At 33.7% G+C, this 27,101-nt stretch overlaps 3 protein-coding genes and 1 long non-coding RNA gene across 6 annotated transcripts in view; 3 read left to right on the top strand and 1 right to left on the bottom strand.

The window, feature by feature from the left end:
- Window positions 1–27,101, bottom strand: part of LOC143192492 (uncharacterized) — a 43,182-nt gene that overhangs the window by 1,243 nt on the left and 14,838 nt on the right. Inside the window, exons 11-18 of one of the 3 annotated variants that reach the window (XM_076397870.1) lie at window positions 26,266–26,630; window positions 23,870–24,122; window positions 23,637–23,814; window positions 22,951–23,096; window positions 18,217–18,353; window positions 4,984–5,136; window positions 4,689–4,923; window positions 3,279–3,595 (exon numbers count right to left, since the gene is read on the bottom strand). In XM_076397870.1, the coding sequence (XP_076253985.1) occupies window positions 3,294–3,595; window positions 4,689–4,923; window positions 4,984–5,136; window positions 18,217–18,353; window positions 22,951–23,096; window positions 23,637–23,814; window positions 23,870–24,122; window positions 26,266–26,630 (1,769 nt within the window). In that variant the 3' untranslated portion in view covers window positions 3,279–3,293. Of the gene's footprint in view, window positions 1–7; window positions 150–3,278; window positions 3,596–4,688; window positions 4,924–4,983; window positions 5,137–18,216; window positions 18,354–22,950; window positions 23,097–23,636; window positions 23,815–23,869; window positions 24,123–26,265; window positions 26,631–27,101 lie in introns of those variants that run through there. The other 2 variants (XM_076397871.1, XR_013004788.1) reach the window with 2 other exon arrangements.
- Window positions 732–3,387, top strand: LOC143192495 (testis-expressed protein 10 homolog). The gene is made up of 9 exons (XM_076397879.1): window positions 732–1,060; window positions 1,114–1,320; window positions 1,377–1,941; window positions 2,001–2,110; window positions 2,163–2,409; window positions 2,463–2,694; window positions 2,783–2,937; window positions 2,998–3,193; window positions 3,246–3,387. Exons 1-9 carry the CDS (start codon window positions 860–862, stop codon window positions 3,265–3,267), a joined length of 1,935 nt encoding a protein of 644 aa, XP_076253994.1. The 5' UTR covers window positions 732–859; the 3' UTR covers window positions 3,268–3,387.
- On the top strand, window positions 5,809–6,300 carry LOC143194137 (uncharacterized). The gene is made up of 2 exons (XR_013005197.1): window positions 5,809–5,987; window positions 6,047–6,300. It is a non-coding gene; the product is annotated as an uncharacterized LOC143194137 (long non-coding RNA).
- LOC143192506 (ciliary microtubule-associated protein 2) lies at window positions 9,324–17,494 on the top strand. The gene is made up of 7 exons (XM_076397900.1): window positions 9,324–9,477; window positions 11,883–11,941; window positions 11,997–12,217; window positions 14,300–14,495; window positions 14,554–14,697; window positions 15,263–15,397; window positions 17,273–17,494. Exons 1-7 carry the CDS (start codon window positions 9,358–9,360, stop codon window positions 17,475–17,477), a joined length of 1,080 nt encoding a protein of 359 aa, XP_076254015.1. The 5' UTR covers window positions 9,324–9,357; the 3' UTR covers window positions 17,478–17,494.

Genomic DNA, 27,101 nt, shown 5'->3' with positions numbered 1-27,101 from the left:
GATATACCAGCACCAGTTAAAACCAAAAGTCTCTTTGAATTAAAAATAAAATTTTCCAGTAATTGAATATCCTCATCTCTGGCAGGATTATGTTTAGGAACAAATTGTTCCAAGGATATTGAATAACCCTTAGAATTTATAGGAAAATGTCTAACATGTTTTACAAAATTATTCATAAACAAAATAATCATCTTAGTTAATAAAACAATAATAAATAAATATTTTGTGCCTTTGTAACTAGCTCACAAAATACTGAGATTCCTCTGTTCTGTGGGCTAGCTTGTCAAAAACTTCTTTTAATATTGTCTGATATCATCTTTAAATTAACTGTTCTTTGGTAATAATTGATAATAATCGAGATATTTCGATTGTGCCCAAATATAGGTTAAAGACATATATTGAGTATACAAATCAAAAGCAAATAAATAGAAAATAATTTTATTGTGATGTAAATATATAACAATATAATATAGAATTATTTTATAATAATAAATTGATTAATCTTTATATTATAAAATTACATTTTCGATTATGCTCAACATTAAATTACAAAAACCAAAAGAACCAAGAAAATAAAAATCTAATTGATTAGTAAAATTATTAATAAATAAATAAATTAGCTGAGAATGAATACATTATTTAAAATATATTACCCGTTTTAATACACAATTTTAAATAATTACCAAAAAAAAATACCTATTAATTTCCAAAGGATTCATGCCAAAATATTAAAAAGAGGAAAAGTAAACATTATATTAATAACCTAAAATTCTGAGCTAGCTTAAGAAAACAGTTTATATTTAACAAAGTACTGTACGGTTCTGGTTGAAAACGCTCCTATTTACTTAAATATTTTAATATGGGTAAAAATCATCGTCATAAGAAGGATTTGAAAGCCGAAAAGGCAAAGACTAAGTTGAAACAAACGAAAACAAAGTTTTTACCCAAAGGTTTAAATATCACCAATACTACTTTTAAAGTCAAATCAATAGTTATTCCCGAGCAGCTGAAAAAGAAGGACGATGAAGAAATATTAAGTAAACGAAAACTTAATGTTAAGGTAAGAATTATAATATACATAAGGGGTTTTTATAGACTGACTTTTTTATGTAGGACCTTCTTACTAGAATTAAACATTATAGTGAAAATGTTAGACATTTAGCCTGTGAAGAATTAGCAGATATAATTCAGGTATATACAGAAGAAGTTGTTCAACAACATTTATCTTCAATATGCTTGGCAATTAGTTCTTTAATGCAGGATAAAGAGAATAAAGTTCGAAAAGATGCAGTGAAATGTATACAGACGATGTTACGCTTTGTAAGGGGTTATATAAGATTTCAAAAATGTACCTATTTAATATATATATATTTTAGATACCACACTCAAAATTGGTTCCATTTTTTGACTATTTTTCAACCAATTTAAGATGTGCCATGACTAACATTGATAAGAACATCCAAGAAGATTCGTTATTGTTTTTGGATTGTTTTATTCACATGGACTGTGGCTTAATTGTCAAGACATCTGATAAGTTGCTACCAGATTTTTTGTCACTTATTTCAAAACTGAGGAGTGATTCCCAGGTAGGAAGAACTCTTACCTTAAATCTGGGAAGTAAAATGACAAGTATAGCTTGGAGGATAAAGGTATTAAGCAGATTGTATGCTATATTAAATATGATTATTTCCCAAGAAGATACAGTGGGTAATGTTTATAAGAGAGGTGTGGATGCCTTAAAAACACCCAGATTTGGACTTTATAAATATAATTATGCGGAACGTTTGGAAAAAAGTAGTGCAAATATATTTGTTAATCAAGTATCTTTAGTTAGCAAGGAAACAAATAATTTTAATCAACATATCATTGCGTTAATACCATTACTGCATGAAACTTGGCTTGAGGTTATGCCGGAGGGGAAGGTAAAAAAGGCCCCAACAGGTAGTCACTCTTAAATATTAAGGTAACCATAATATTATTTATATGTTATCTATTTTTAGAGAGTACTGATTTAAATGAAGAGACTGCTATGTTATTATCATGTACTTTAAATATATTATATTTACTGTGGAAATATGTGAAGAGAATTCAAAATGAGAATATCAGTGTGGTAAGAATTCTGGTAATATTTAATTATGTTTTTTTAACATTGTTTTATTTAGGAATCGGTTTTCTTGACTAGCCATGGTAGGAAATTTTTGCTACATCTTCTGTCAGATTTCCCCTACTGCCAACTGGGAGCTAAGTCTCGAAAGAAGAAAGGTTCAAATGCCCTTTTTATCGATGCTAATGATGACCCGAAATGCACTAAAGAGAATTTGTTGATTTGTTATTTATATTCGATTACTTTTGTTAAAGTTAAACATGGCTCCAAAAAGGAAGCTAATACCATAACAGCTTTTATTACAAGTAAGAAAAATACATTTAGTTATTTTTTATATTATATGTTTATATATTTACAGAATGCTTGTTTCAAAATAAGTCATTTAAGGAAGAGGAAATTTCTTGTCTCCTCAGATTTTTCAGGCTATGTTTCGAAGGAAACCAGCAAGACTGGCGTTATTTCGGTTTTGATTTACGAACGATGTTAGAAAATCTGATAACGTTTTATGAATGTGCGAATGTATCTCATAAGGACAGACTGTGCCTGTTTCGTTTATTATCTATGGTCAATGATAATTCACACCTGAATAAGTAAGTGATAGAAGTAATATAGATGTATGATTTGATTATCAAGCAGGCTGTTTTTGATTCATTTTAAACTGACATTGACATTTTTCAGGTTACCGAAGTTCGAACAGTGGTTGTCTTCCTTACCGAACGCTCTTTGCGAAGAAAATATAACCGATGCTATGGTTTTCGAGTTACTGCAACTATCAAAGAAGAATTGTACTGTTTTTCACGCAGCTTTGGTGAAAAGTATTCCCGAAATATTAGGTATGGAACGAGTTTTGTTGTTTTTTCTTTTTTCGGTTATTGATATAATGTTTTTCATAGCCAACCTAGATAACATAAAAATTATATACGAGGACGATTCGATTTCATGCAACGAAGATCACGTTAAGAGGAATATTGCGAATATATTTTATTTCTTATCAAGAGGAGAAAATTTGCAGCTAATAAAAGATTATGTAAATAGTGATGAACTTTCTTCCGAATACAAGAAGTATTTTGAGGAAATGTTAAAATTAAGGTTAGTTAAATATTGCTTTTCTGTTCTTGTTATTATTATTTTTATTTTACAGGGCGGAATTCAATCGTATATAAGAAAACATCAATCCGTAGCAATTAGTTTAATATAAACTACATATTACTGTGATACATTTTAAAAATGTATTTCCTGCAAATATATTATATTGTGAAATATATTGTTTTCTATTATTTCCACTGATTTTTTTATTTGTCTTTTCACCACTAGATTTTTCGCTCGATTTACCACTTCCCCCTTTCCCTTTAGTTCCTTTAACTTTCTGTCCTTTAGGTGATTTTTTCTTCTCCAAAAGCTCGGGAGCTCCAAAATAAATGATCACAATGTTTTGACTATGGGGTTGAAATACTGTTGGCTCAGGATAGTTGAGATAAAAATGAGACTCTTCTATAAATAAAGTATGGATTTTAAGCAGGCCAGGACAAAATTTATTGTTCAAAGTAAATAGCTTCGTGCTAAAAAAATATACACGTACCAAAAAAAGTTAGTTGGCATGATTAGTGCTTTTGGAAAACTACTCCACAAGGTTTTTATATACGTTATTTTAATCAAAACAAATTTTATCTCTGCAGAAATGGATTTTAAAGAAAAAGTTGGCGTTTCAAATAATATAATTTAAACTGTGCCTGTGGTTGATGTCCCGCATTCGAAAACACCTGTTTGTTTATCATTTACATGCTTATTGTTTTCACAACTTCTGTGTATCTACATGAGAATATATCTACATAACTATCATTAGGACGATTAAAATATTGCTAGTAATAGTTTTTTCATTATATGTTAAGATTTTTATTGCGTAATTAAGGTTCATTTTTTGGACCTTTTGGTATAACATGACAAAGTCTAGTTCTTGAGAATCCTAGCACGCGCAGAAGGATTTGAATTTGCAACGTTGCCATTTCTTGAAAATTATACGTACATTTGAAGAATATAATATAAATGGAATAATATATCTTAAATCCATAAGTTGACCTAATATTTCTGTTCAGAAACATGTTAAAATGTCTTATAGTATATTTTTCGTCTACTATAATATAAAAAATATAATATGAAGAACATTTTTCAATTTAAAATAATTTTGAAGAGGAATTAAAACTATGTAATTATTTCTCAATATATAAACACTACAATGACAAACCAAAAAAATTGTCAAGTTCTCGTAAATTATTCGTATACTTGAAGATTAATATATATTCTGGAATTCACAAATTAACATAAAATCTCACTTGAAACTCAAGTTCGAATTTATTAAATTAAAATAGGCGTTGTAGACTTTCAAAGTCGCAGAATCAGCCGGAAACTATCGACGAACTACTTACGAAATGTAAATATGATGTTTATGAAAGTGTGGCGCCACATATTCCTGGTTAAATTACTTTACTAAAGTAAATGTAATGGCATTTAGAGTCCTTATATACTGTGTTATTATTGCAAAACTTAATCTAAGTGTTTCTGTGTTAATGACATCATGTATTGTTACCTTTTGAGGTTTGGAAATGTGCATTGATGGCCTCAATTTCGGAATCGTTTAATTCATTGGAGAATTTCGATGTCGCATTCGCCCGAGTGTCCTTATCTTTGGGTTTTTTCTCTTTTTTCGTTTTGGTCTTCGCATCCGACGTTTCTTTCGGCTTCTCTGCCTCTTCAGGACAACTGACAATTTCGAATAGTTTTATAAATTTTATATCCACCTCCGCTTCTGATTGGTTTTCGATCTAAAGGTGTAACAGTGATGTTTTTTTTTGTTAAATGTCAGTGTTTGGATGGATACTCGCCTTCAAGCTCAATTCAGCCAACCGATTCGATTTTGTTTCCAGGCGGTATACCGTAAATTCCGGTGTTATATTAATATTAGGGGGAAACCCTTCTCCGCAAAGTATAAGAGGCAGCACTGTACTATTCGTTCTTATTTCGAAATATTCTGTTATCTGTAAATGGAAATAATGTAACAAATTAAATAATCAATGTTAAGGTAAGTCTGCTCTGTAAGCATTGCTGGTATACAAAGTATACAAATTCAGGTCAACTTGTGGACCCGAGCACATGAGAACGATTGTTATGGTGAGTACAGACTCGAACGAAGCGAACGTTCGGGGTCTGCGCGAAGATTCGGCATTCGGCGAAAATCTGATCCGTTCACGGCGATCGAAATCAATTCGTGGGCCGTTCGGTTCTTCTTGGAAAGTTTCGATCTCCAAAAATTATTTGACGGTTTTCATCGTTTGATTCGGAACCCTGTATTCTTTTGTTTATAACCGTACTTCTCACAATGGCATGCCAAAATGAAATGTCTTGTGAATAATTTTTTCGACGGTACGTGTAGTGTTCTTTTCCTAAACGTTTATTGCTTAAATAATATGTACCGTCTAATCATTTTTAAAAGAGTATTAAATTATTGTAAGTATGGCCGGTAACATAATAAACAAAGTTATGATAATGAAGAAAATACGAATAATATTGAAATTCAAGTCGTTTGAAGTTTAAGATAAGAATATAACATAAAACTCTTATGTTTATACGACTTTAGTATTCTATTTATAGATTCGTGAAGAGATTTCAAACATTTACAAATCCGTAACGATTATAAAATGATCCAAAATCACCAGAAGATATATTCAGTCCCAAGAGAAAAGAATGTATATGTGTAAATTTCACTATGAGGTAGACCTAATAAAATCTTAAATTAAGAATATTACCTTTATTTGGTGGCACAAAATCTATAAGTGAAGTTATCAGGCAATTCATCCGTCAATGATAGGGACAGAAATTATATAAACAGGTATGAATTTGTATTTACTGCATGATGTATTTTGTATATATTTTATTACTATTTTGAAGGTGAAATATTTGTTAACTGGGTTAATTGACAAATTGAAGACACAATGGCTAAGTAGTATGAAAAAATAAAAGCTGACAAGTGCCAGATGATTTGGATGGAAGAGCCACAGTCCTTAAAAGAAGTTATTATGCTAGTAGCTTTGTTGAGTATAGTGCCTTTAATGGGTGGTTATTTTTATATGTTCATGTGTTTGTCACATTTTAAAATATTTGCATTGTTATATGAATTAAATAAAATTAGTTGGCAAACTTAATATTTTCATGTTTTTAATAATTATTTTATATGAGATTATTATTAAACATCCTTTTCTCTCGCCAATTGTGAAATATCTTTTCCATATTATTTCACATATTTTGTAGCATGGGGGGTATCCTTCAGTGAATTAAATAAAGTGGAATAAGTGGATTCCCTTCAGTGAATTAAATAAAAACCACTCATAATTTTGACACTTTTTTTTGTAATTACTATTTGCAAAATAGAAATAAAAGTTAAATATTATTTCAGTTATAATAATAAGATTCCTGCAAGTAAAATATAAATATTTTAATTTTTCGTGTTTTTATGAGGTTTTTATATAATTATATGTATTATTATTCATCATTAATAGATATAAAACATATTTATCATTCAAAGACATATTTATAGTAATAATTAAATTACAAGGAAAAACAGGGTTATTTTTCCGAAACTAAAACATATGTCATTCATGATCCCGTCACTTTTTCTCACGTTCGCTCAAATTTGTTGGCCAGATCCGCAGCTCCTGGAACTGCGTTTGCGTTTTGTTCGTTCGCAAGCGTTGAAAGTCATTGTGGCGAACACTGGAACTAAGCAAAGTTCATGCGCACTACGACTTTGAACCAATTTTGAAACCTGTTCATCACGAATGCTCGCCGAATTCAGTTCTGCTCATGCGTATTTTCAATTTTCCCACGAATGTTCAGATCTGTACCCACCATTAAAGTTACTCGATGCTCTGAACTCAGGATCTTCGATTCTGTTTGTCAAGATTGGTTTTCGTTTTCGAGCTTCGCTTATGGTAGCAGCATAGCGCCCTTATAACGGCCCTCAGCTGACAACGTTGAATTAAACATCATTTGGAACTTGTTTTTGTGCTGCGATTATAAAAAGTGTAAAGTCGATTCAAAGTATTTCTGTTACATTTGTGGATACATATCATCGACAAGCGTGGAAAAAACATGACAAATATACTCAAAATATTCGTATTTAGAGTACTTTGGTTTTGCTGCAGTAAACAATGACAAGCTCTGGGTACTAAAATTGTTTTGTAACGCGTGCAGAACAGTGCTGTGCAAGTAATCACTTGGTGAAAATATATAATTTTGTTTTTCTGTGCCCTTATAGAGAGAATAAAAAAATCATGAAGATGATTGGTATTTTCGCTCGATGAATGTCATCGGTGTAAAATGTAAAAAATAGCCCAGCATAAATATCCTGACGTATTATCAGTGTCGAAGTCAGTTCCACGTAGTGGTTACATTTCTGGAGGTTGCAGGTCAACCAACAAAAAACCCAGGCGATTTTCTTTCTTAAAACAAAATTCTCAGGAGAATAATCAATGCCCTCTGGTTCTTCAGGAACAATGAAATTCATAGAGAAACAGGCGTCCTCAAGTCCACGATTTTATATCCGAGCTCTTTTGTATTTATTTTTATTTTTTTTAAATATAATTTAAAGTCTCCTTTTACCAACTATGGGTTTATCTGGACTGGGCCTAAAGTTTAACGTGGGCTCCGAAGCACGATTCTCAGCATTAAGCCTACCGACTGGCGAGTAACCAACTTTAGAAATCATACCAGAAGACATCCGTCCTTACCCAGCCTGGTTACTGGTGTGGCGGTATCATTTTCCTTGTCGTATTTTACACTCTTGGTCTACACTCTAAGGTCATTGGATCAGCTAATAGGGTGGGGTTTAGTGGGTAGCCCAGAGGCAGTCTCCACATAACCAGACCAACTCGCTTATTCCTGCGGGTCTCCCCGGCCAGGTATCCGTAACAGGATTCCCCTTTCCGGTTTCAGGCCAAAAAAAAACCAGTTCCACGTAGGGACAGTGATCCTTCGCCAATTTGTCCAGGTATAAAAGCAAAAAATGCCTTTGCCTTCATCATCGGCAAGCAATGAACGCGATTTCGTTATGGAATAAAAGCATTTAATTTATTAAGAGATACTTGTCGGACCTGATATTCGAAAACTAATGGGTGATACAGAAGTTACAAAATGTTTAACGCCTGATGAAGCGGCAGCAGTATCGTTTCAAAATGTTGTTCACAAGTTTTTCGGTAAATACAAATCACCGAATTACAAGCAGGTATTTTTTTACAAAATTAGCAACAGATTGGAGCTCGAATGTCTCTAAAAATACATTTACATCTTGATTATTTTCCACAAAACTTAGGCGACATGAGTGACGAGCAAGGATAGCGGAGGCATGATGAGCGGTTACTGTTGTTAAAGTTAAGAATATATTTATACACTAAACAAGTCCATGTGGTTTAGTTCGCTTCATTCTTCTGATTTCCTCTTGTGTTGTCCAGGAACTGTATTGCTTCCGCATTGCTGCGATTCAGCAAACTTATTTAATGTTTCAAGGCAAAATCTTCTTTAACTTCGTATATCCATTTGATTTCGAGTCCTTTGTTGATTACTTAGTGGTAAGCATTGGTAAAGAATCGTAGAACTTTGTTTTGGATAAATTGTATTACTAGTAAGTTTAGTGCAACCCAATATTGGCAACCAATCGGTTTGATTTTAGGCCAAGCTGAGAGTATCTTTCGACTAACCAATACAGTTACTCGACTTTGAATCTAATCTGCTCTCCTCTTTGTCAGGATGTTTCCAATTTAATCTACCATACAGATGTATTACGAAGTATTGGGTATTTTTCCTGAAGAATCGGGCATCCGCCAAGTGTTATAATTAGGTTGTCATTTTGCCTCAACGCAAAAATAATATGGACAGATTTGGAGCTATTAAGCTGTATTTTCCAGTATCTAGTCTATTTGTAGATGTTGACCGCTACTTGTACTTTTTCCACAGCCTTAGGTAGAGATATATCTTTTGCTAGAATAATTGTGTCGTCAGCAAATGTTTCAAGTATTGTTGCTTTTGTTGTTGGGATGTCAGCAGTAGAGAGCAGATAAACCAGAACCAACTTTACAAAAACGGCCTCAGGGTTGTTTGCTTAGATTCAAAACCCTGTATATTTGTGTAATTAATTTAACTGTTGACGTCAGTTAATTGTCAAAAATTATAAACAATTATTGGATATTATTTATTTTTCTGTGATCATGAGTGAGAAATCGTTTAAGACTTATGCCCCTTTCGGCGTGGCTACGAAACGGTTCGCCAGAGTGGGTTTTCATCCCGAACTCGACGTCTCCGGTTCCATGAAGAAGCAAATCACTAAGGTGGGATAGAATACGTTATTTAGAAAAATGATTTTGCATTTTGCGCAATTACAGGGCGTCCTATATTGCTTAGAATACTCTATACTGTTTTTTTTTGCGTCGATTGAATGAAAACAACAAAAAATGTAGAATATTTAGATGTTGTGTTACATTAATAATTCTCTAGTAATAATAATTAAATTGTTGTGTTATTATTGGGGTTTTAATATATACTGGTATATAAAAGAACACAGCTAAGTGCAGAATGTAAGTTTTTTTTATAAATTATAGAATTCAAAGGCCATTAATTTTATTTATAATGGGAATATTGTGCTGTTATAAAATTAATAAATCATTTTCAAAGACATCAAACAGAAAATTCCAAAATTTCAGCCCGAAATAGGCGCAGACTTCAAAACAATAACGGGAAGCAGAGAAGAACATTATTGTTATTGTTCAAATAAAAAAATTATAAAGGGTATGAGAGAAATAATATATAATAGTACTAGAAGTACTATTAATGGTAATTATGACTTTTACATACATTTTGTTGCGACTAACCACCCATTCAAGTAAAATAAGTCAACTAAAAGCTGGAGGTAGTCAACTTATTAATGATATTGGTCCAACAAGAATTATAGCATATATATTATATTGCAGTGGAAATCACAGTTGATGATATTTGGACATTTTTAGGACATTTTTTTGGTTATTTTTAATTCTGTTGGCTAGATATGGTCTAAACAATGTAAATAATGAGTGTTTAGTCTTGATGTAAATTGTATAAATATATTTTAAGATAAAGTTTATATATACATATATATATATATATATATATATATATATATATATATATATATATATATATATATATATATATATATATAGAAATTGCTAACTAGGAAACGTTTAAACTTATATATGCAGAAACAAGTCTGTTTAACCGTAACACTCAAAAGTATAGGCGATCTTAAGCAGAGAACCGGAAATATAATTGAAAAAATTCGGTCTGCTGCAAAAGCTACGCCGACATCAACAGAAAAAATCAGAATATGAGATAATTAATCAAAGACAGATGAAAAGCTGGAAGAGTATGACACAAAACCAGAAATTCTGTTCAAAACAATATTTAATAGAATTATTAACCAGATAAATCAAAAGATTGAAGAATGTAAACAGTTGTTTGTGAGTTGCTTAAAAAAGAATGTTAGTGAAATAAGCCCAGAGGCAAACAAAGATTACTCGCTATAGAAAGCAACTCGGAGATTTAAAAGACCAATTAATAGAGTACCGCCTGTTAAAAATGATCTAAAAGATGAAGGGTTTGACACAACAATGCAAAAGCTGAATTATTAGTAGAACATTTAGCTAACGTATTACAACCAAATTATATAGAATCTACAATAGATACAAATCCTGTTTATTAGCGCTATGTGGCTGTAAAACTGATTCCAGTGCCACGTGATGGAAGTTGCCACAGAAATTTACAACAACCCCAATCCTAAAAAGCCGCTGAAATTGATGATATTTCAGCTGGGTTATTGAAAGAGCTGTCACGAAAAGCAACCAATAATTATGCCTAAAAAACCTGGCAAATCTCGCATGAATGGATATTCTCAACGTTTAAACCTATTTCGGTTTGAGTTCCTCAGGGTAGGGTCTCGGAACCACTCCTGTATCTGCTCTATACTCCTGATATCCCAACCACAACCAAAGAGACAGTACTTGGAACATTTATGGACGACACAGTTATCATGGCAAGAGATATATCTCTGCTTAAGGCTTTAGAAAAAGACAGTCAACATATGACATATCGCTAAATATGTCCATGGTGATTTTACGTTGTGGCGAAATGACAAAAACTATTTATATCACTTGACAGATGCCCGATTCCTGAATCAGAATCAGCCAAATACCTCGACATACATCTCGATGGTCGGTTAAATTGGAAACATCATTAGACAAAAAGCAGAACAGATTAGACTCAAAATCAAGCAACTGTACTGATTAGTAGGAAGGTACTCTCAACTTCCCCTAAAATCAAGGATGATTTATCAGTCAATCATAAAACCAATGGAGTGCACATATGGGGTTTCACTAAAACATCAAACCAACTAGTAATACAACGCAGTCAACAGAAAGTTTTACGATTAATTACTAATGCTTATCGTACTAATGCTACGTAACCAATGAAGAGCTGCTGGATGACCTCAAAATAATCGAAAAATGGATATACGAAGCAATCCAAGATTTCGTCTTAAAACATGAAATAAAGTTCAGAATATCAGTTAATAAATCACAGCAACGTAGAAGCCGGACCAAATCACACGAACTTGGTGCTATGGTGCATTCGTGTATTTTCACCTTTAGCTTAAGTACTTTAGTTTAGCAAATTCTAAATAATTTTTTTAAATAACGTATCCTAGGTGGGACCAGGCAGCTATGAACCCAAGAACGCGGCTTGTAAGTCCAAGAGGGGGATGTCGTAAGCTACCACGTATCAACCACTACAAGGGGTGTTTTAAAAGTAACATTTTCAGGTGGGCCAATAAACTGGAGGTGGAGGAATTCTCCAAATTTCTTGGATTCAGAAACTCGCACATCTTGTACGAACGGGAGTTCGACAAATCGATGAGGGGACCTGGCACTCACGACGTAAACTTATCGGAGAAGATGTCGGGCTCCGTGCTGAATAATGTCGGGTTTGGATCCGGAAGTAGATTCTCCAAGAACTATGTGGGTCAAGATGCGCCTCCACCAAGTATGTCGATTTCTTCATTCAGTTTGATATATTAACTTACTTTACTAGTGAGTACCATTGGACATCATGATTAATCCTTCCTGATACTTCTCAACTATACGGATAGTGCCGCAGGACTTTGAACATTCTTCTTGTAGTAGCGCCATCTATGTATCAGGCTGGGGATTTTTCAATTGACCTTATCTCGCAAAGTAACATGTAGAATCACTCTAATAGTCTTAACATCCCATTTCAAAGGCGGTAACGGCGGAAGTATTGGCAAGACAGCTAAGTCTTTCCTCTCTTGCACCTGCACCACATTAGAGAAGGAAAAGCTTCAATAGTTTAGCCAATTCGGCGTATTACGTCGGCGATAGATGCCATTTTGGATTTTCTGGATTTACAATAGCAGGTGATTTGTCTTTTCTTCATTCATTCTAAAGCCATATATGTCTGCACTTCGAGCTAGAGATGTCAACCGCAAAGAAAAATATCGATATATCGACGGACAAAAGATGTCGATAGTTATTTTTACCAGTATCGATATTTCTTCACTCCAGCACTACTTTTCCGCGCAAAATTCACTTGATTACCGGGGGAGGGGGAAATCTCAAAACAAAAATTCGATACTTTCCTTCGAAAACCCTAGGCTTTCAATATTAATTTGCAACTTTTTCAAGCTGGATAATGTCATTAACAACTATCGATACTTTCTTGAAAAAATATCGTCGAAAAATGTCGATACATCGACATATCGATATTTTCTTGACCTCAAACAGATTTGATAAATCACTTCGCACTAGAACATAGCTAAGAACGCCATACGCCTGACAACAACTTTCAGCGGAATTAGCTTCCAAACCTGCCCAAAGTGAGGATGAGTGTATACAGTCGAAAGCGGAGCCAAAATAAATAAAAACGACAATTTCACGATTGCTACATCTAATATATTGAACATATGGCCTTGAAATGAAATTATGGATCGCTGAAAATAAGGAGGTTTTATTATAAAGAAAGTTTTTTGGGATTTAAATGGATTATGGAGTTAGCTGGACATAAAACACTTAGTAGAATAGAGAAAAACTAATTTTTCTCCAACATAATGCATAGAAAAGCGGTAATTATTGAACACTGATAAAACGAGATAGTCAATACTGTCGAAACTATACGGAAATAAGTATTATATCAATTGGACAGTTCTTGGTGATGAAAGGAATAGAAGACTAACATCGTCCCAGGCCAGAACAGATTTCATGTGGAATATTCGAAATCCTGCAGCTCCAACAACAGCCTGTTGGTTTAAAAGTAGACACTTGCCCCGAGCAATGGCTATGGCTTGATGATGAATACATTTTCCATATTGTTTAGAAAACCATGATGCAATTCTGCAATTCCTGCAACACCCATTCCATTTAGCAGATTTAACATCCCCTTATCATGGCTGTTCTTAAACTAAAAAATATTTTTATCTTTTTTTTTGGTATTTTAAGAGTCCTGCAATATTTTTAGAACCTTCGAAACTTTTATTTCAGCCATTTGTGAAGTATTTCGATAACTATAATATAGTTTTTTTTTAATTAAAAGACAAAACTATTAGTTGGAAGGCCCCTCGATGTTTTTTTTAATATAAATGGGGACATTGTCTGTAGAAGATCATTATAATTTTGATCTTTTAATTGATTTGATGATTTTGTTTAGTTTCCATCGACAGTATATTGTGATGCCACAGAAAACTTTCCTGGCTCTCGTTTGCTTGACAAGCAATGAAACTGCGATATTAAAGTGGTTTGAAATGGTATTTTATTCATGCTATAGCAATTTTCTTGTCTATTGGATCTGGGGTTTCGTCCAATAAGTCTTGGATTCATTGTTTGATCCTCTAAGACCTTTTTTGCCATTAACATCAAAATACACAATTCGTATATAATGTAGCAGCATCACCATAAGTTTCTAAAAGTGTTTGCTGAACATCGGCAATACTGTTACTTTATGTAGAGAAACGTATTTTTGCCAATAGATATTCTTTACAACGTTGCCAAATGTTTATTATTTTCAGGACTACCCGTTTAAAAAAATGTATATTACCGTTTCATAATATTTCAGATACCTACCACAGAAAATTAACCACAACCTTCGAACCCCGAAACAAATGTTTCTCGCTGTTGCCCACCTTTGAATTCGACGGTATAGCACACCGCTTCAAACCTCAAGAGAAACCTTATCATTTACCTCCAAACCTCTACACGTACAACGACGGTAAAAATATGGCCGACATCTTGAGAAAGAGAACATCTTCGAGGTTTGGCCTCTAATGAATTTCTGATAGTTTCGACACAAGTTTTTTTTTTGTCCCTCAGGGGTCCCTACGACTGCTTCACCGGACCCAGGGACGGAACAACGATAAAGAACCACTTCTCACCGGCCATGCAGAAAGCTCCCGACTATTTCTATATCAAACCCAGCGATATCGACTACTTGTTGAATAACCGCGACAAAAAAAGGTTAGAGAATCGCAAGAATACATTTACTTAGTCGGAACTGGTATTTTGCCCAAAAAAACGGATAGTCTCTCCAAAAAGTTATTTTGTACATACGTCATCTAAATCTGTGACGTTAAAACGTAGCAATGTTGCCGCATCAACTCTGAGTTTTAGTTTATTTTGACTTTGACATACAACAAAATTTTAATCTAAATAAAATAATAAAACAAGCAAAGCATTAAAATAACGCTTGCCTGTTGAAAATCTCTTATCACTAAAGATTTGAAGAATTTTGCATACGTTTGACAACCGGACGACTTTGGCAGGCTAATTCGGTTACACGTTCGTACTTATTAGACAGAATTGTGACCTTTTTAACTAGAATAAATGAAAAGGAAAATATTGTCTGACTCTAAAACGAATTTACAAATTGTGGCAGGCAATACATTAAACACCTTGATGACATACGTACAAGAAAACTTTGGATAGACTATATGTATTTGTATTTCAATTACGTACTCTGATTCCAACTAATTCAAATACCGCCCAACCTTAGTTCTACTAAAGCCAAATAATATTGATACAGATGCGGATTGTTCTTGAGGGCTAACCGATTCCAGAAAAAACCCACGTCCAGAAATATGCTGACCGATATCAGCTTGTGTTATCACAACCCAAACGATCCAAGCCCAGCGCAGTACGATCTAAAGAATACACACAGGTAAATTACATCGTAACAGATAAATTGAAAAGTCCCCGGCCTACCATAATTAAATAAATTTTTTTGGAAAATTTTTTTTCAACAAAATTCCCTTCAAGTGTGATAGACTGATTGTAGCGACCCTAGTACGATTTGTCCTTTGCTACAAAATGGGCATCAATTTAGGCGATCACCTGTTAATTCGTCGAAAATTTCTCTCCAGCTATCATTCTTTTGAAGAATAGGAAATAGTCGCTCGGGGCCAGATTTGGAGAATACAGTAGACGAGGAAGCAATTCATGGATTTTTGCCATCGTTTTCACTGACTTGTGACACGGTGCATTGTCTGGGTGAAGCAACACTTTCTTTTTCTTCCGTTTTGGCGGCCGTTTTTCGACGATTTCCTCCATCAAACGGTCCAATAAACGCTATGTAATAGTCGCTGTTGATGGTCCGTCCTTTCTCAAGGTAGTCAATGAAAATTACTCCATGCGCATCGCAAAATACAGACGCCATAACCTTGCCAGCCGACTGTTGCGTTTTCCCACGCTTTGGAGCGGGTTCATCGTATGCAGTCCGCTCGGATGACTGTCGATTAGACTTCGGAGTGAAATGATGGAGCCATGTTTCATCCATTGTCACATATCGATACAAAAACTCGGGTTTATTACGCTTGACCATCATCAAACACTGCTTCGAATCATCAACTCGTCGTTGTTTTTTTTTGTTTTTAAAGTTTTTGTTTCAACTGTATTTTTTCCCTTCAAAAAGCAATATTTTATCAACACGCGAAATTTCTTTTTATCCTTTTCACTCAAAATGCTATAATTCACAAACTAATGATCCGATAGGTGGCAAACGTACACACGCATCTTTTGAAGGTTAGGGCTAACTAAAAAATATGGATTTAATTCTAGTAGCGCCATCTATATGCCAGGGCGGGGACTTTTTAATTGACCTGTTAGGTAAAAATTCATATTATTCACTGCTCATGTAATCGAACGGAGCTGTATCTGGAAAATATGGTGGACGTATAAACGAGTACTATCAGATTTTGTGCTTTGTACTCTTGGAGTATTTCAGTCAGTTGTTGTGCTGTAGCATTCCCTAATCATAGCTCGAACTGGTTTTAGCAGCAAATAGGGATTATGATAACGGAGGAAAATATCGATATTTTAAGAATATCGATGTAGCAGAGAACAAAAAATTATGATACTCATTTTTAATAATATCAATGTTTCTTTACCCCGACCTTAATTTTCCACGTAACATCACTTGGTGACCAGAAATCCCAAAGGAAAAGACCGATGAGCTCAAAAAAGAATCTTTTTCCGTTCCAATCCTAATTTTTAGCAAAACTCGAGAGAAAAAAAAACCCGAGAGGTGGAAATCTCAAAACAAAAGTTCGATAGTCTCCCTCAAAAACACTAGGTTTTTAATATCGATATTTCAATCTTCAACGAAATTCGATATCCTCATTTACAATTTTCGATATTTCGTTGAAAAAAATATCAGGCAAGAAATATAGGCGAAAAATATCGATATTAGAAAAAAATTATATCTCGATATTTTTTCGGCACCCCTACCAGCAAATACGAGTTCAAAAAGGGTGCCATCAATTTTATAAATAAACAACGCTGTTTATTTTCATAGAAATGTACATCGTTGGAGAGAAGAAACTTTGCTCTATTTTTCTACGCCATCTTTTTCTGGTAATTTTTGTTGACGGTGCTCCAATATATTTATTCCAATATCTTAGAACTCCAACCTGTTGAGAAAGCTTTTTACTTCTTGACAACTCACACGTTAATCACTAGGCGCGAGGTCAGAACTGTAATGTGGTCGGGGCATGACTTTGATGGGAATCATTTACTTAATGTCTCGGTATATTTTCAGCATCAAACGCAAAAAGGAATCGCTTTATCCCTTCGATTCGTCTAACATGTTCGCGAGACCACCGACTGATTGGAGAATCGCACCGGGCCCCGGACGCTACACACCGAAAATGTCTCAATGCATGAAGCAAAAACGACAATCCTGGGTCTTCTTATCGAAAAAAGACCGACAACTCTACAAAGTAGTCACGTACGCGTTCTTTTAAATAAAACCGATTGGAGACTGGAGAATTGTTGATTCATTTCGAAATAATTATCGCGCCTATAAATTCGTTTTAAAGATTAAAAAAAAAAATATGAAGCTTTATTTAAAAAAAACGGTACAACGTATTTTATTTAAAGTATTTTCCATCGATAGCCGCGACTTTTTCCATCTCTCAGACAATGTATGGATTCCATCTTGAAGAAAACGCTTTATCTTATGAGACTATCTATTTTTTTATATCTCTATCACAAGTGAACCGTTGCTCAGACAAGTCACTCCTCATATGTCGGAACAATTAGCAACCAGAAGGAACAATGTCTGGAGAATACGGTTGGTAGGGTGGTAATTCCCATTTTAATGTTTTCAAGTATTTTTTCACCAGTTTTGTAACATTTGGTCGAGCGTTGTTATGCTGAATAATAACATTATCGTGTCTTTGCACGTATACTGGCCGTTTCTCGCGCGGTTCTCGACTTAAACTCATCAATTGTAATCGATACCGATCCCCATTGATAGTTCCATCGAGTAATGTCTTGAAATCCGTATCAAAATCACCACTTTTAAATAATCGAAGCCAGCATTCACATGTTGGAATCGATAAAATGACGCATACTGAAGCCATCAACATGAAGTTGGCTACAAATGTACCTGATTCGCTCTAATAGTAATATCATAGGTTTGAAATCCTTTAAAATTAAATTATAGGCCCGATAATTTTAAAAATATTAAAGAAATCTTACCTTTTCGCTTGCGGTGGGTGTGAATTTTAAAGGAATGTTTAGGTAATGCTCAGGAGGGAGATCGAAATTCGTTTTGCAAGGTATGGAAAAGGGACCCAGTGGGTTTAACACTGATACTTTGGGCTTTATATTGTCATCTAAAAAGAATATAACCGCATTGTGAATGTAAGTCCACACAGAGACAACTCGCAGGTTACTATATTTCTAGTAAAACAGCCAGTGCACGTGATATATGACGTCGAATGTACTGCCAAATGCAGTTTGTAAGAATGTAAAATTAATTTTAAATTCGAAGCAGATTTTTCTTTCTCGTTAGTATTTCCTTATTTCATTATCGTATGTGTTGGTTTCAAAAAACTTTTCAAAACATTAATGATAATAATTAAATGTTATAAACCAAGAAACGTTGTCAACCAGAAGTCCAACTTGATGCGGCAACATTGCGACATGCTGACGTCATAAATTTAGATAATGTGCATTGGCTGATTTTATATTATTATTATGTGTGATTATGTGGATTTTTGTGACAATTTTTCTTATAAATGACTTAAAAATTATTTGAGACTTATAAAATCAACATCATGTGACATAATATGATACTATGAAACGTTAAAAAACTTTTTATGTTGATTTACATTAACTTATATTAGGTTATGTTATACTGATATAAACATTATTTTATATTTAACACATAAAGTTCCTGATCTGACATATAGAAGATACAATATCTTCTAAACAGTCTAAATCTAGCCTATTCAGTACTAACTTTCAAGTGACACCTGTTAATATATTCAAGACAATTCTTGCATCCAGTCTAGATGCAACAGATTTTGTAAAATAATTTTTGATAGTCGATGAAAATGATTGTCGAATTGAACGAATTACACTTTGAACGTGGAGAACTGGATAGAATTACATTGTTTTTGAACTGAATGCTTAAGAATGAAGCAATTATCCCGTCAAATAGTACAAAAGTTTAAAAGATCTGAAAGAAATTCTCAGAGGAAACAGGTTTGGTTCAAATGAAGAACTGGCTGCCGAAGTGAAAGCCTATTAAGTATGAAAATGTATTAAAAATCGTATAATTATATAGTCTATTGAAAGTTTTTTTTAGTAATGCGTCGTGGATATTTGTGACGTCCAAACTTTACAATGTTGCCGCATCAACTCTGCTCAACTCATACAAAAAAAAATTTAATTTAAATAAAATAATTGAACAAAAACGTTACCAAATATAATTTATTTTAACATTGTACTACATCTAAAAACTACAGTTAATTATACAGCCAAAATAATTTATAGGTAAGAGTTAAAACCTCTTATCACTATCGGTTTGAAGAATTTTGCATACGTCTGACACTGTCCGGTTGTCAGATGTACCCTAAATTATTCAAAATATAAGTTATAATTATTACAGGTAATAAACCGACAAACATTATTTTAGCCCTTTATTTTGATAAATGTTAAGTCGCTTCCTAATATATTATATTACTTTGTTTGAAAATATTTTTCCACAATCTGCCCTATTGGCAATAAGTATTTCTTCTGTCTATATTATATATACACGGCATGTAGAAAATCACTTCATTAAGCAATCTTCTGTATAAAATATTATCTTAATTAATTAGTCTTATTCTAAAGCTTATTCTAAACTCTACATATGTCCAGTAATCAGATCAGGTGGTGTTAAACGTTTTAGTCTACGTACTTCACTATCACGTCGCATATTTAGCTGATTAGCGAGTACATTGGGATGCACTGACACTCTTTCGAAGTACTTCACACAAACACGTTGGATTACACTCGTTATAGGTTCTAGAGGAATATCGCGTTGTATCACTTTATTTGAAATATAGTACGGAGCACCAACAATGGCACGCAACACCTTATTTTGGAACCGTTGAATGATGGATATATTAGATTTGCTAGCGGTACCCCATAGTTGAATTCCATATGTCCAAATGGGCTTGAGTATAGACTCATACAGCAATACCTTGTTATTTAATGATAACTTGGATTTGCGCCCAATGAGCCAATATATTTGATATAATTTTAGTCCCAGTTGTGTCCGTTTAGAGAGTATGTGCTTCTTCCAGGTTAGGCGTCGATCTAAATGCATACCAAGATATTTAACATGCTCTGCTTGGGGGAGTTGACGATGGTTGATATTCACTGGTGGACATGTTCTTCTACGCAGGGTAAACGTTATATGCGTGGATTTTGATTCATTGACTTTAATGCGCCATGTCTTCAACCATAATTGTATTTGCTCCAGGTGGGTTTATAGGTTTATTGATGCTGTGACTGGATCTTCATGGGATGCTAAGATTGCTGTATCGTCTGCATATGTTGCCACAGTAGTTATTTTTGTGGTGGGCAGATCAGCCGTATACAGAAGATACAGTACTGGACCCAGTACACTACCTTGCGGAACTCCTGAATATATGGGATTTAATTCGGTATGTTCATCGCCTTGATTTACAATAAAATGTCTGTCAGTGAGATACGATTTTAGTAGCTGATAGTCCGGATGAGGGAGAAGTTTCTTTAGTTTAACCTGCAAGCCCGTATGCCATACTTTGTCAAAAGCCTGAGATATGTCTAGGAAAGCAGCCGAACAATATCTATTGGCATTTAGGTCAGCGTTTATTTGGTTTACAAGTCTATGCACTTGTTCTATAGTCCCATGCTTATTGCGAAAGCTAAACTGATGTTCTGGAATAATTTTTCTTTTTTCTATTATATAGTTTAGCTTTTTTATGTATAATTTCTCGAAAACTTTCGAGATTATTGGTAATAAACTTATAGGTCGGTAGGAGGTCACATCTTCTGGTATTTTTCCTGGTTTAAGTATCATTAATATTTTAGCTACTTTCCAGATACTAGGGAAGTAATTAATTCGTAGCATAGCATTAAATATATATGTGAATAGTTTTATAGCCTTTTCTGATAGTTCTTTTAAAATTTTGCCAGTAATTAAGTCATAACCAGGAGCTTTTTTAATATTAATCTCTCTCATTATTGTATGTTTAACTTTTTTGACCGTTAATTTCTCGCGCGGTAAATCCATTTGAAATGGCGAATCTAGAAAGCTAGTAATTTTATTTGTTTGAAAATATCGAAAACAATAGATATTCAGGGTCACAAATCGATTGCGGCTTTAACAGGTTATTTCGAAAACGAACGAGATAACGGAGGCACTTTTTCGCCGGTAAATTCCATTAGAGAGGTAATTATTGATGATATTAAATAATATAAGTCGCTACAATTTTATTGAATAAGTTTTCTAGCGGGTTGCTGGCGTGCTAAATATTACTGTGACTACAGTGATTAACATAGCTTAAAAAATGAAGAATAATACGTTAGATTCACCTAAGAAAACCCGTGTACATACAAAGTGGGTGACGAATCTTGACCACCTTGATATTGGCTCTATTCGAGAACAAATATACGAAATGTATAAGAACGGTAAGTACACAAACTATTTCGTCGATATAAACATAATTTAATAAAATTGTTATGGAGAAAATTGTTTCTCTGGAAAGTAACACAGTAACAAGTAAAACAGTTTAGTGATTGAATTGGACAGTGTGTCGTAAAGTAAAAGTGACTAAAGGAAACTTTCAGGATATCTAAAAATGCTAGGAAATTCCTGACACAGAGTGATGAGAGTGGAAACAACACAACAAACAACAAAGAATGGTGCACACAAGCAGTAGCAGAAGAAATAAAAATACAGTGATACCAAGATGACTTGACAAGTAAACATACCATGGAAGGAAGCAAGAACTAAACGTAAAAAGTAAATATGCTCTCGAATGAAAGTAAAATACGTTTCTCAGATATACAATTGTTAATTAAATAATATTAAAAACGAGCCTAGAAACTCTACCTCAGGGGTGATGTGGAAAAGAGTTCAATGTAAACAAAACAAATCTAACCTACAAACTATTATACCTGTGTTCTTAATTGTAGTTTTAAGTCCTTCGATAATACATGTATTAGATGTATTATAATGTTAAAATAAATTATATTTGATAACATATTTGTTCAATTATTTTATTTAGATTAGAATTTTGTTGTACGTCAAAGCCAAACTGAATTAAAACTCAGAGTTGATGCGGCAACATTGTAATGTTTCGACGTCACAAATATCCACGACGCACTGTTAAAAGAACTTTGAATAGACTATATAGTATCTTGATAAATAGAGTCGAATTTTGCCTTAGAAGTAAACTTGTGACTTATATGCACTGGAAAAGTAGAATCCAATCAAACTGAGTCCCGCCATTTTTGACGCTTAAACTGATGAGATCTCTAGTGTCACTAGCTTGTTTGTATCGAATTTGTTATGTTATTCTCAGTTTATTGTTATTTCACTGTTATATTACCCGAGATTATTAATTAATTTTGCGTTTTACAAGTAGGGTTAAGAAGCTATTGAGTTGGATAAACCGTTTCTTCAAATATACATATAATTTACAAAACTGGCAACGTGGCAATATCAAATTTTATTGTGCGTGCCAAACGTCCCGATGAGTAGACCGAGAGAGTGTTACTGTTAATGAAAAGTTAACAATTGTTTTTGATGTTATTCAAACATAACCTATTTGTTTTGTGTTTAGGTAAGTAATTTCGTGTCTCTAATAAAATTTATCACAATATAACTGTTTTTTTTTGAAATTGTTAAAAATGTGTAGTTAAGAATATAGTCTGAAAGGCTACTTAACGCACATTTTATGTTTTGTATCACAATCTTTTTCGAGACTGACATTCCGATGGCGCATTTCCCGAAATCTATCCTTTGCAAATTTAAATCGGTTATGAATTCAGGGCGTACCACTCGACACAAAGCCGTCAAAAACAGTTGGTGTTCTTCCCTAAAATATCGTTTTAATTTGCATCAATGTTTAAGCAAAATATATTGGGTTCGCAGAAAAGTAAACCACATTTTTAATGTTTAAGTTGGGTACAAATTTCTTTGAAAGTGATTTTATCAAACTGACTGTGAAAGTCTGTATCTCGTCCAATAAAACAGCCAATATGCATCGTAGATGACGTCGAATATAGTGGCAAATACAGTTTCTAAAAATATAAAATTCGTTTTAAACTCTGATTGGATTTTTTCTTCTTATTTTATACTAATTAAAAAGAGAATGCTGTCTGATTTGTCGGAACATGTAACCCAATCAGCTTATAGATTTCGATTGGGATTAGTACTGGTGGGCCATGTTGCCAAATGTCCTCAAAATTCTTCAAAACATTAGTGATAATAATTAGAAGATATATATAACCCGTAAATGTTGTTGACATCATAAATGTTGATGACGTGTATCGAATATTTTATTAGACGAGTTATAGTGAACACATTTTTCACGAACCTAATATATTGAAAAATTGTTTTGATTAAATTGACTCACAGGTTATCTTCGACTTCATACGACACGTGACAGGTAAAGTTGGCTGTGATATAGTAGGGATCCATGTTTCTCCAGTAAACCATTTCGGCGGGAAACATGTCCAAATAGTCGTACGTCAATTCGCTGTCAGTGACAGTAATTGTTGGAATAGTGTCGGTTGTTTTTTCTTTAATTTTATCTACGTATAATGAAATTGTTCGTAAGTATTGACGTAAAACATAACCTAATTTTACCAGTCTTGGGTGTCTTATTCGTTTTTTTCGTCGATTCTTTTTTGTCTTTCTTGGCCTTCTTGGTGCTGGTCGATTTGCCCGCCTTACCCTTTTTGTTTTTATTCAAGCTGTGTTTGCTCGATTTCTTCTGAAGTCTCTCGTTGTATTCTTTCAATTTCATGTCGTAGATTTGCTGGTACTTGATTGATTTCGCCGTTTGTTCTAAGATTTCTTTAGGGACCGATGGGTTGGATAACAAATTCAATTTAATCGACTAAAATAGTTTAAAATATTAGCGCTGGGAATCCATAGTTAGCGGTCAACTTGGATTATTATTCGGCTTGTTTGTATATATAGTAACAAATTATTATTAATTATTAATTTTAAAGGTTTACAACACATAGTCTTACTATGTATTAAATCGGACACATTTGTGACATTTGTTCATGTTGAAGCTTCACTGACCGACTTTTCTTTTTAGTATATGTCATATTGTCCCAATGTGAACAAATATTATTTCAGTTCGCTGAAGATGCGATGGTTTTACTTTTTTACTTGAATTTGAAGAAAAAGTTGAGTGAAGATCATCGAATGTTGTTGAAAGCTCATGTTAATCATGCTCCGTTGATTTCAACATGTAAGTAGTGGTCTCGACGTTTTAGAATTTGCGATTTTCATGCCGAAAATGAGAAAATGAGAAAAAAAGAAAAATACAAATATCTATAATGCTCTGTATTTGGTGGTGTCAGATGAAGGTGAAATAATGAAACCATTAATAGGGATCGCTATCGATTACAATTGATTCGTTTGAGCAGAGCACTGTGCGAAGAGCGATCGCAATACGAGAGAAGATACAACGATGTTATTCTTCAGCGTAATAACGCTGGACCACACGGTGCAAAACCGGTGAAAACAAAGTTGGAAGCATTAAAATGAGAAGTGCAATAATCTTCAGATACTGTTTCTTCCGATCTTTAAAAAATCTTTAAAACTAATTTATTGGCCTAATAATTGTATAAATTAAGATTGTATTAAGCTTTGTAAATAAAAAAATATTGGTGTTTTTATTTAGTGCTTTCAAAGAAAATAAATACTGCCCTGTAATATTCTTGGACGTCTCAAAAGCGTTTTACCGAATACGGCACTGGGGAATCTACAAAGTGGGGAAATTGCTACCACGAAATGACTGTCGACTGTTGAAATCATATCCTTTCGAAAGAAAATTTAGAGTATCGCATGAAGGGGCATTCTCAATACTTAAACCTATTTCGGCTGGAGTTCCCCAGGGTGGTGTCTTGGGACTACTCCTATATCAGTTCTATACTGCTGATATTTCAAAAACAAAAGAAGCATTACTTGGGATATTTCCCGACGACAAAGTTATAGTGGCAAAAGATGTATCTCTGTCTAAGGCTGTAGAAAAAATACAAGTAGCGGTCAAAAAAATCTAGAAATGGTCTAGAGACTGGAAAATACAGGTTAACAGCTCCAAATCTATCTATGTTGGTTTTGTGTTGAGGCGAAATGACAGAAACCTAATTATATCACTTGACGGATAATCGTTTCCTTCAGCAGATTCAGCTAAATACCTTCATACATCTCGATGGTAGATTAAATTGAAAACATCATTTTAGACAAAAAGCAGAACAGATTAGGCTCAAAACTAAGCAACTGTAGTAGTTTGTCAGAAGATACTCTCAGTTTGACCTAAAATCAAAGAGATTTGGACCTATGGTGTGCAAATATAGGTTTGGACCAACTAGTAACCCAACGCAGTCAAAACAAAGTTCTACGATTCATTACCAATGCTTATCGCTACGTAAACAAGAAAGAGCTACACGATGACCTCGAAATTAAATGTATATACGAAGTCATTCAAAATTTCGTCTTAAAACATGAAATAAATTTGCTAAATTACATCAACGTGGGAGCAATGCAGCTACTGGACAACAGTCAGGAATTCAGAAAATTGAAGCGAACCAATCCACACGAACTTGTTTAATGTATAAGTGTATTCTTAACTTTAGCTTCAGTAGTTTAGTTTTATTTTAATATGGGAAATACATACTAATGTATTAATCCCTTACTAGCTTTTTTATTAATACAATCTCAACAGAACATTAGAAATAAATTAATTTGTAAATAGTGATTGTACTAAGCATATCTAATGTAAGATGTAATTAATAAAAAAATTGCACATATCCGCTAGAAATGGGGCTATCCGCTACTTTCGAGACATTAAAGAAAGCCTATGTGTGGATTTATGAATAACCTCCGTAGAGATGTGATAAAATTAAGAACGAAATTAAGTAGTACCAATTTATCTCAACAAATACCTATTCAAAAGTAAATATGGTAAGAATAAATTCCTGATCTTGAAATATCCAGTTTTAATTAAATAATGGAATAAACCGAACCTGTCCTGTTTTGATTTGTCCACATTTCGGCTCAATCGATATTTCCGCACTGTCCGTGGTGAACTTAAAATTCGCGGTAATGTTAACTTTCTGCTTGTTGTCTTTCTTGAACCGATCGCATTCCTTTTCTATCCTATTTTTGAGGGTGTTGAGCGTTACGTTCATCATCGAATACGAGCTACACGGGGTGTCGGGAAACTCGACCAGCTGATGGGATAATTCCACCAGGGGCTGTTTCAGAGTAACCCGGCACCAGATGTCTTTGCGGCTGTCCGTTTCGACGATGACAAAGTTCTGGATGTTGAGCGTCGACAGGTCGCACTGAATGGCTTCGTCTACTGTTTTCACCTCATGTTCCGATACATCTTTAAAATACATCATAGGTTTAATACTTTATAGTCTATCCAAAGTTGCTGTGAACATACGTCATCAATATGTATGGTCTGTCGCAATTTGTTTTAGAATCAGACAATATTTTCCCATTTTATTCTAGTTAAAAAAAGATACAATGCTATCTGATACGTTCGAACGTATGCAAATTTCTTCAAAACAATAGTGACAAGAGTTTATAAACTGGCAAACGTTGTCTTAGCGCTTTGCTTGTTTTGATAAATTTCAAATCGCTGGTTATTATTAGTCTGATTAAAAATGCCAGAGAGAACAGATTGCCTCTCTAAACAGTTACTTCGAACAGGAAGAGGTAAGCATTTTTACTGTTGAATATTGCGGTTTTTATTGAAAATATTTTTAGCGTATAGTAGCTGCACTCAATATTGGACCCTGTCACTGAAATCTCTCAAAAAATTAAAAACATATTCTTGGATTCACCGAAAAGT

The sequence above is a fragment of the Rhynchophorus ferrugineus genome, unplaced genomic scaffold (assembly GCF_030347505.1).
Source record: "Rhynchophorus ferrugineus isolate W39M unplaced genomic scaffold, kcgeb_rfMv2 rfM3, whole genome shotgun sequence".
NCBI classification, from domain to species: Eukaryota; Metazoa; Arthropoda; class Insecta; order Coleoptera; family Curculionidae; genus Rhynchophorus; species Rhynchophorus ferrugineus.
This window is presented reverse-complemented; position numbering and strand designations above follow the sequence as displayed.

What these genes read in the sequence shown, in the direction of transcription:
- LOC143192506 (XM_076397900.1), top strand. Translation starts at nt 9,358, where the DNA reads ATGAGTGAGAAATCGTTTAAGACTTATGCCCCTTTCGGCGTGGCTACG. An exon ending in TGAAGAAGCAAATCACTAAG is followed by an intron (nt 9,478 to 11,882) that starts GTGGGATAGAAT and finishes AACGTATCCTAG; the next exon opens with GTGGGACCAGGCAGCTATGA. An exon ending in AAGTCCAAGAGGGGGATGTC is followed by an intron (nt 11,942 to 11,996) that starts GTAAGCTACCAC and finishes TAACATTTTCAG; the next exon opens with GTGGGCCAATAAACTGGAGG.
- LOC143192495 (XM_076397879.1), top strand. Translation starts at nt 860, where the DNA reads ATGGGTAAAAATCATCGTCATAAGAAGGATTTGAAAGCCGAAAAGGCA. An exon ending in AAAATGAGAATATCAGTGTG is followed by an intron (nt 2,111 to 2,162) that starts GTAAGAATTCTG and finishes TGTTTTATTTAG; the next exon opens with GAATCGGTTTTCTTGACTAG. An exon ending in GAGGAAATGTTAAAATTAAG is followed by an intron (nt 3,194 to 3,245) that starts GTTAGTTAAATA and finishes TTTATTTTACAG; the next exon opens with GGCGGAATTCAATCGTATAT.